Source organism: Nestor notabilis, unplaced genomic scaffold (genome assembly GCF_000696875.1).
Source record: "Nestor notabilis isolate BGI_N333 unplaced genomic scaffold, ASM69687v1 scaffold23350, whole genome shotgun sequence".
NCBI classification, from domain to species: Eukaryota; Metazoa; Chordata; class Aves; order Psittaciformes; family Psittacidae; genus Nestor; species Nestor notabilis.
This window is the reverse complement of record NW_009911880.1, coordinates 288-10156: the sequence shown is the minus strand read 5'-3', so window position 1 is coordinate 10156 and position 9869 is coordinate 288. Positions and strand designations below refer to the sequence as shown.

Sequence of the window (9869 nt, the reverse complement as noted above, 5' to 3'; positions counted from 1 at the left end):
ATAATATTTTAAATTATTTTTGTTTTTTTATAAAAAAAAGCCACTACCAAAAAACATGGTGTCAAGACTATGTGAGTCCAAAAAGGTGTGTGCTGCAGCTGATATGCAACTCCAGGTATGTTCTTTGCATTCTAGTCTCTACTCTTTATTTAGAACTTACAGAACATATTTTAATTCTTATAGTTTTATAAATTTTTTATTTTATTAGATATACTTTATTAACTATATGCAAATTAGTGAAAATTAAATCATGTTGGTATTAATTTCCATATTTGGTTTTGTGAATGTATTCTGTGCTGCCTGCTTAAAGCTAAATGTCTAAATCTGTAGGAAAATATCATTAAACCCACAGCTTTTGAAAATTAATGTGTTATCAGAATTCCCAAATGTGTCTTAAGATTGAGTTCTTAAATTAATGAAATCATTTAAGGAGCACTTGCTGCAGAGGAAGTATTGTGTACCTTTGGGTCATTGAAATGTAGCAGGACTGACAGATACAGGCCACTTTAGTGTCATCAAAATCCAGGAAATAAACTCTCTAACCAGAATGAAAAAATCAAACCAGCTTGTTTATGAAAATGTGATTGGAGCTCCCTTAAACAAACTATCTGTTATTTTTCTTCAAAGGAAGTAAAGGAAATTAGAGCTCTGTCTAAAATGGGTATTTAGGTTTTTTTCAGTCCTTCAAAGCAGTTCTCAGTTGTTAACAGTAGTGTTAGCATCCAGCCAAGTTGTTTTTTTTTAGAGTGAGAGTTTGACTGCTTTTAGTATGCTAAAAGCTTCTGCTGTGTGATTTCTGTGAGTTGGGTTTCTTCTTTGTTTTGTTCTTTGCCTTAAGCCAGAAGCATGTAATTTTTCTTTTTACAGTTGGCTTAGTGTTTAGGTGAGGTAACTCTGCTAGTCCCTTAATAAAGGGTAGTTATTATTTCTGAGATGTGTAAAGAAACAAGTTTAAAGATCAGATCTCTGTAATTCTTCACTTTGAAAAGTGCCCAAATGATTGCAACCCTGTCTGCAAACATGAGTTATGCTGGTTAACTGGAGTTGATTTAAAAGCAAAACTTAGTTAAATATTTGCAGTTTACTCTGTGCAGTTATTTATAGTGTTTAAAAACTAATCAGAATACTGGTGTGTGGACCTGTAAATGTTTATGTGTCAGTTACACTAATTAAAACCAGACTTAGTGCTGTTTTCAGTGCATACTTTTGTTTTTTTTCATTGGTTAAACTTCACAGATCTTTGAGTTATGCTTTCAGTGCAGTGCTGGCTGTCAGTGGCCAGTGTTGGCTCTACAGGTGTGAACACAGGGGGTACCACCCTTGGCTATACTGTGATATGAAAGTAATTGCATTCTCTCTGCAGGTCTGATTTTGAAATGCATACCCCTGGCTCTGAAAGGTTCTCATATAGAGATAGCTAAGAATCCAGAAAGAACTTGGGCAAAAGTAGAATTAATTCATGTACAAGTTGGGTTTTTTCTTGGGGAAAAAAAAACAAACCAAAACAAATGAAACAATTCAGGATTAAAATAAAATTTATACTGGGAATTCTTAGTGGTGGACCTCTATTCGTGAAGTCCACCAACACAGAATAATTTGGCAATGTACAGACTAGTAACCATCGAAATGATGATCAAGTGCTTTCACCTGCACCCATTCTTTTCTGGTGTGTCCATAACAGCTATATATAGGTCTAACTCTGATTTCCTTTCAACTTTTAATATGTATTTACTATAATCTTGTCAAGGTTTGAGACCAGATTTTCCATGTGGGGACTAAATGGGCTTCGATACCAAGAACACTTTTAAGTAACAGATATATTAAGAAGTGACATGGCCTCCCTGTCCTGTGGTGGGGAAGACGATGTGTAAGTCAGTCAAGGAGGGGTCATTCCATCAGTCCCATGGGGTGGGTTTTGCAATCCTCCTGCCGCTGTTGGCCTTCAGCTGCTCTCTGTAGGGTCTGACCCAGAGGGACTCCAGACCTCGTAGCTTTAGAGCCAGGGAGAGAACACCCACTTCTCGTGGGCTCAGATTCCTGTGGGCACGTAATGATTGACTGATGCTGGCAGTGATGCACAGATTAAGCAGCCTGCTCGCCCTCAAATTATTCTTGTGTAACTAATGTCAAACCAGTCTCAAGCTGTGCCAAACAACCACGGTGCTGCACTGAAAAATGTTACTGATTTCCTACTTTCAGCACCATGTTTTTGGAGAGTCCAGATGTAATACTTGTGGAAGTATGCATTAATTTCAGAGACACAGCCTGGTAGAGCCATTCTGTTTATTAGTTCAGAAAAAATGTCCCAGAGAAGTTGACTGCATGGCAAATACAAAGTTCATACATTCCTTTGTAACAGTGTGTGCACTGTTATTCATGCAGATTTAAAAGTGTAATAATTCATTGAAGAAAAGCATGTATTTCCATCTGCAGATGCTGAAGTATATATGTGCTTCTAATGTATATACCTGAAAATACTGTGAACAGTGATGCAAATACTTTTCCTTGAGACTTTGCAAATGGTTTAGTCTATCTTGACAGCTAAATACCATGTAAACCATATTTGACCTTTAGAAGAAAGAAAAATGCTTACAAATTTTCCAGCAATGGGGAAAATACCTAAAGGTTCCTCCATGGTCTGTTCAGAAAATAAATCTATTGGCATGTGCAAATAAGAAATCATGCTGTTTTTTCTATAATACCTCTACAATACCTATTATAACTGTCATACCTCTGCATTTTCTTCCAGCTCATGTAATCAGTTACTCCAGAGGAAAGATAGGAGAACCCATGCATCTTCCATAAGGCTTCTGCCACTCAGATTGAATCCCAGAGTCTTTCAGGCAGTACTTTCTGACCTACCTGGAAAACACACAACTGTTTACATATTAATACTATTAAGCAGACAATGAGCTAGAAAGAACTGGAATCAAGTGAAACTAATACCAATGTCAGTGCAAAATAGATAGTATGGATATAGATAACTTTTTGATGGCCTTTTTATGTTTTGGGAAATGTGTTTTACTGAAATTGGAAACATCATCTAGCTACTTGCTTAATATTAAGTGTTAGCATGCTTCCTAGAAGTGTTACCTAAAATCCTGTGGTCTTGGGATGTGTCTCTCTTTGCCATTTCAAAGACCTGTGTAAATACACAGAACTGTGCTTTGTAGATGGGAAGGCTTATGAAGTTCATCCTAGTTTCTGTCCAGGTGGCCTGGCTCATAGCTTTCTTCCCACACTTTACATGTGCCAGGATCAGGGGAAGGACTGTAGCTGGCTTCAGAGCTCATTTCCCTGTCACTGTGGTGTTCTTTAGGCAGTCCATTTCATTGGCCTTCAGCTGATGTTTCCCCTCTGCCCAGCTCTGAGTTAAGATTTTGCTCCAGCTCCCAGACCACAAACTACTTGACTCCAAATTTTACTTTAATGAAGGTCCTCTGCATTGCAGTTTGTTCCATCTTGTGAGGAGCTCTGAAGAGTAACTGCAAACAGGTCCTAACAAAGCTGGCAGATAGGAAAGAAGAATCGAGGCTGGGCTGAAGCAAGATGCTTAAGTCTGTTGTCAGATCATAGAATCATAGAATGGTTTGGGTTGAAAGGGACCTTAAGATCATCTAGTTCCAACCCCCTGCCACAGGCAGGGACTACTCAAAGCCCCATCCATGTTTGGTTTGGGTTTTTTGGAGAGGAGGAGAGGAGGGAAGTCAGTGTGAAATGACTCCTGCAGAGTCAAAAAGGCCTAGGGTACAAGAGAAAGTGATTTTTTTTTTTTTTTTTAATTTATTTTATTACTGTGACATCAGGTAATTTTCAGATCTGTTCACGAAACTTACTGTTGGTCATATTCTCAGTCACTCTTCCTACTATAAATGCTGTAGCTTTCATTAAGCTTTGTTAAAAAATGAACTGGGAATCTAGACACCAGATCTGAGGGTGAAAAGTATAAAGGCCTTGCAAAGCCTTTTTCTCTTCTAAGATCTAAGTAAAAAATATTGTTGTTTTTACAACATCCTATAGGTTTTTCTTTAGATTTTTAGTTTTTCATATTATCAGTATAATTAGGGAAAATTAAAAATACTCCTGAAAAGATTGGGTTTAAAAAATACTTTATTTTTAATTTATTTTTATTCATTGCTATTTGGTGCAGTGTCTTCATGGAGTTACCTTTTGAACAGATACTTGCTGCATTTGTAGATGGGCAATGTTAAGGTCTTGCATCTCTTGTTGCTATCTGGATCACAAAACTTGCAGTGTCATTAATGGCTGATTGTGCAAGTTTAGGTCTTGCTGATCTCTTTTCTCCTTATTAGCCATATAGGAAGCAAGCAGGGAAATCAGGAATAGCTCTTACAAGTCATGGCTTCTTCACCCCTCTTCTTCTAACCCTCAGTTTTACTTGAAAATAATGATCAATTTTCACAAACACATCAGTAATTTAGTCCTGCATGTGTTCTGCCATAGTACATACGCTTCTGCACAGAAATTGCTTATGAACCTCTGGCAAGGTACTGTCCTGATGGATTGTGATAGCTGAGTTTACATTGCAGCAATTTATTGTTCTAATTATGAGAGCTAAAATAAAGCAAGCATCTACCTTAGTACTGCACTGTTTGAGTACTCTAGGAGCATCAGCAGCTCTGTGTGTAGCTTCTTATGTTCACCGCCTGGGCAGTAACTTGCCCCTGCAGATATGATGTGTTCTCATGTCTGCATGCACGTGTCTTGGAATAAATTATTTTTCTGTGTCCACTCAAATAACTTTTAAGTCTTTTTAATAAACCTATTTAATAGTTAATTCAAAAATAGTTTTGAAAAGGGAATTGCTGGACAGATTTAGGGACAGGTCTTAATTTTATTTAAAAATGCAGATTTAGTACTGCCAATGTTCTGAGTGACCTAAACACGGGTTTATGATAGGTCATGATAATGGTGGTTGGTGTACTCCAAAAACCTGTTTCTCTCCTTATGAATTACACTAAATATTATTTAGACTCTTCCCTTTCTCTGTTCTCTCTATCCCGTTCTTTTGTATTTGTCTTTTTTGGTTGTCAATTGCCAATGCCATGTGCCAAAGGCAAACATGTATTTTTATCTCTTCAGGTATTTTATGCTGCCTTGGACCAAATCTACCATGGGAAACATCCTCTAAAAAAGTCAACCACAGAAATTTTAAAGGAAACACAGGAGAAACTTTATGGATTGCCATACGTACCTAATACAGTGAGTAGAAACATAAAAGTGTATAAGCTACACCTTTTCTTTGATAGCATATTAATACTCCTGCCTCTCTCTGCCCTTTGCCCTGCACACTCACATGCTTATTGTTGTATCATTGTGTTGAGTTTTCTTTCTTTCAGCCATTTTATCCAGAGAGCAGGGTGTTGGAAATTTTCAGCTGACAGTCAAAATTTAATTAATGTACCTGTTTTTGTGCAGGTGTAGTCTTGTCATGCTGAATTTGAATTAGTTTCTTTTTTTTTTTTTTTTTATTATGATTAAGGAAGGTAATGGAATTGATAGATTGGAAAGAGGGTTTGTTCTAGCTTTGTAAAGGACTGTTTGTAAAAGGCAACAAATCACTGTGCTGCATTTTGCATTTTGTATACTGTCAGTGTTAGCATGTGAGACCAAGTCAGTGTGAAGTAGGACTTGGAAGTGAGTTTTTCTCTGCTGTACTGCTGTGACCTTTGGCACATCACTTATCCTTTCTTGTGGTATCTGAAAGCGTTAAAGCCTTCAGTTCTACTGGGCTATGTAATTTTGATCTTCATCATGACTAATTGTGCATTTGTTCCGTCCTTCATGACATCCAAAGGTACAGTTTACATAGATGATAGTTATGGCATTTCCTGGGCCATCTGGAGCTGAATTCCCAGCTGGAGTGTGGCCTGAATCACTGTTGGGCACTTCGGTTGGAACACCCAGATCCTTTCTCTGCTTTCTGCTTCTCAGGAAATGTACTTTTCTCCTCAGCAAAAATGGACTTTTGTTCTCAGACAGGGCTTCAGTCCTTCAGCCCCCTCGTCAAAACTGTACTGCCTCTCCTGGCCTGGCAAAGCCAGAGAACTGGAAGCAAGATGTTTCCAGAATGCGATGTCTGACTTAGCATTTTTGGAAGTGTTGTTTTACACCATTCCTCTGCAGGTGTTAGATGTCAAGTGAATTAACCAGCTCAACCTGCTTTGAAAGTTAGCCTGCGTTTTTTGTTCCATTTAAAATATTTTTTTATTTAGCTGTTACCTTCAAAAGAGTGAAACATCTTGTAATGAGCATAGCCTCAATATGAGGGACAGCAAGTTTTGGCCTGGAGCTTTATCCCAGCAAAATGTACTGTGAACTTTCGAAATATCAGAAAGTCTATGTTCTTTACATTTATTGAATGTAGAATTAGTGTGTCTAGTCAAGAACTATAATACAATTTAAATTTTAGTAGAACTTAGCAAAAAATTACACTAGAAGAATGTTAGTGCTCTGTAGAGTATTAATGTCCATAATTTGGCTTGCTGTCCTTTGCTGCAATTTCTTCTGAACTTAAGATACGTTTGAAATGTAATTTGTAGTCCAGATAAAGAAACTAAATGTCTGGAAATGAAAGGTGGTTGCTTTATTTTTTAAATGAAAAGAATTTCAGAGCTAGTAAGAAAGATCAGCTTTTATTTTCACCTGCATTAATGGGATTTTCTGTAGTAGCATTATCTGTCAGGACTGCACAAGCATCCATTTTTATCTCCTGATAAACCTTAATTCTTTCTTACTGCTCCTGACAGGCAAGTAAACTTAGTAAATATCCTCTGCATGTAGTTGGGTTTCAATCTCATTAGGCAGACTCGTTTTCTGAAGTAGTGCCACAGCATACATCTTCAGCAGATGAATTTCTGTCTTTCTGAGGTGCTGCTCTGATAATGGGACAATTTTATGCATCTTTTTGTGATTGTACTTTCAAAACCAAGGCATAGAAACTACACCTAGTAATTAAATGCTGCTGTACTTACGTGGTGATACCTATTTTAAAGTAAACCAAAGCACTATCCTCAGCAAATACCATGTCTTGCGTACCAACAGTGGGGATAGTGGAAAGAAAACGCTGTTGCAGACTGATTTCAAATAGGTTTTGCAGGCATTGGGGCAGTTGGCAGTTCACACAGTAGTATCTACATTGGCTGTGTTGACACAGACGGTTGTAGAAGCTGGTGCCGCATGCAAGGCAGAAAGGAAGAATGAAGCAGACTGTAGACAGACGGAAGCATGGAGAAACAACACTCCATGAGACTTTGTTTTCCTGATGAATGCAAATCTCCATTTCTGGCTGGCCATTGTTTATCTGCTCAAAAGTACACAGAGTTTCCTGCTGGCTCCTGCAGGATGAAATTCCACTGGGATTTCATTGCTCTATTACCAAATCCTGAAGCTAATGACTGCCAGGGAGGGGAAAATGTATCTGCCTGTTTTTGTAGTGTCTGATGGTTTTGTTGTCAGAGGAGATTTGTGTTGCTGATTTTGGAAAATGAATAGAAATTTTGCACAGACTGGAGTCTTGAGTCCTTGTGATGCCTTTAAGAAGCAGTCAGTCTTCCTTTTGACTCTTCTAAGAAAGCAATATAAACCAAGTGTTAATGACCACACATTTTCCTGCCATTTCTTCCTGAATGTACTTGGTGTCAAAATCTGTGCACTGTGGGCAATTTGGTACCCTCCTTTTGCTCCAGATCATAGCTTATTTCTCATCTCTTGCAAAGCCAGTTTCCATTTACTATGTATGAACTGCCTTGCAATTGATAATACTGTCTGCTTTTAGAGCACCTCCCCTGGTCTCTTCCACCTTTGTCTCCAGGATGCCTAGAGAGACTTTATAAAAGTATCAGGCAACCCTTTGATTAACCTGACACATGATCGAAGTTCCTCCCCATGATCTGTTGCTTAGTCCCCTGCCTGTCCCCCAAGTTCAGACTTGAAAGCTACTTCCCCTTGAGACAGTCATCAAAACTTAATGATATGTCACTGTTAGTTCTGCGCCAATCATAATAATTCCTATCTCCTGCTGTGGGTTTTGGTTCAATATTGTAACAAAAAATGAGACACAGGGTAAACAGGCTCTGCAGTGATAGTGGATATTGCAGCCTCCTGCAGTCGCAGGAAAGAGTTCCCAATAATGAAGTGGTTTTACAATAAGCAACAGCTGCCCAAATCATCATACCTGAATTTTCTTTATGAAATATGGAATTACATCGAACTATTGATTCTTATTTTCAATAAAATATTTTGGACGTACGTATTAATTTCCTGCCCATCATAGTAAGATTTCTTCATTCTAATCTGGAAGTTTGGTGGGAGATGCTGGTTTGACTTGTGACTCTCAGAGAAGAACGGTTTTGAAGAGTGAGGCACAGTGAATGTGTGTTCTTTTTTAGAGCACTGCTAAATAGCCCCTTTTGCATTTTTAAAACTTACATGGCCTTCTGTTAAGCTTTTGTTCCAGAAACAGAATTTCTTCTGTGGTACTTCAATACAGAGTGCAGTGTTGGAATTATCCCACAGACATCATTATAACTACATTTGATAGGAGGGAACACATTGGTACGTAGGGAGCCTTTTGATATTTTTTGGAACACTAAATAATTTGCTATATACCTTTTTGCTCTAGCACATTAAGTATGTATTAGTTCAGAAGGATCACCTCTAGTGGTGGCCTAAAATTTACATCAGGTTACAGCTTTAATTATGCTTATATACTTTTGTCTAGAGTGCAGGTTTCTTTGGCAGCATGAGAACTTCTTAATGGCTTATGGTTGCTTGTGACTGGAGAGACCAAAACACCTGTGAGACCAAATATGTTAGCCAGCCAAGTTTGGCAACAGAAAACAAGGCAGGTATTGTTATAGATACCCTAGAGGGAAGAAGTGTATGAAAAATGGTGTATCACCAATGTGGTTGTTAGTCTTTCTTCTTCCTGCAGCTGGGGGGACTCTGCCCAGACAGGGATCCTGACCTTGGTAGGCTCTAGCTAGTTCCTTGTCTTAACTTGCTGGGATTGTGTCTGTCATGTTCCTGACAAAAGAAATCAACAGATGAGATGCAACCTAACATTTGGAGTGCTTGCTCAGGGAGCCTGCCAGGCACTACAGGAAAACGTGGCTTGCCATGAGTTCTGAAAACCCAAGGATTTTGTGAACAGGGTACATATAAAGGCATCTGGGATGCTGGTCACCTGAAGTGAGTTGGTGTCACTAAACAGAGAAAACTAGCTTCTCTGCAGAGAGAAAATAGTTTCTGTATCACATGTTGTCACAATATACTCAAGCCCACTTCTTGTGTTGTTGAAGAACGCCTGAGGGCAAAGGAGCAGCTCTATGCTGTTTTCTTCTTCTTAGGAGCCTTTTCTTAGGAGTTTGAAGGTCACTTGACCTCGTGCTTAGATGTGTTAGGTAAGCCACAGGCCAAAACTGGAGACTCTGTGGTTTCTGGAGTTCTGTATCGCAGTCTTGTATTGATAATGATCACTGTCAGTAGTGGTGCTGCAGTGGAGAGTATTGTTTTTAACAGGTCTATTCTTCAGCCTACTGAGGGCTGGCTGGCAGTTTGAGTGAAGTATCTTCTTATTGAATCTCTCATCTGTGTCATTGTGGCATTTGTTGTTTTAGAATTTCTGGTTAAGTCTTTGGAGTGACTACTAATGTGTAGTTATAACTCTGGTCCTGCATAACATTTGATGTGAACATCAGTAACCCCATATAGAGAGAATAAATTGTCAGACTGGGCAAGCAGTAAGGCAGATGTCTTAAAATAAATAAGCGATAACCTTTACCCTCTGAAGGTAAAAGTGGTTTTGAGTTCTGAAAACTTCACTCAAGTGGTGAACATAAATCTTG

The 9869-nt window shown here is 38.5% G+C and overlaps 1 protein-coding gene across 1 annotated transcript in view; it reads left to right on the top strand.

The window, feature by feature from the left end:
- Nucleotides 1-5223, top strand: part of MIPEP (mitochondrial intermediate peptidase) — a gene marked incomplete at its 3' end in the record, with an annotated part of 43309 nt that extends 38086 nt beyond the window's left edge. Inside the window, exons 14-15 of the mRNA XM_010016836.1 lie at nt 41-115; nt 5104-5223. Coding sequence (XP_010015138.1) covers nt 41-115; nt 5104-5223 — 195 coding nt within the window. The remainder of the gene's footprint in view (nt 1-40; nt 116-5103) is intronic.
- Nucleotides 5224-9869: the final 4646 nt, after the last annotated feature.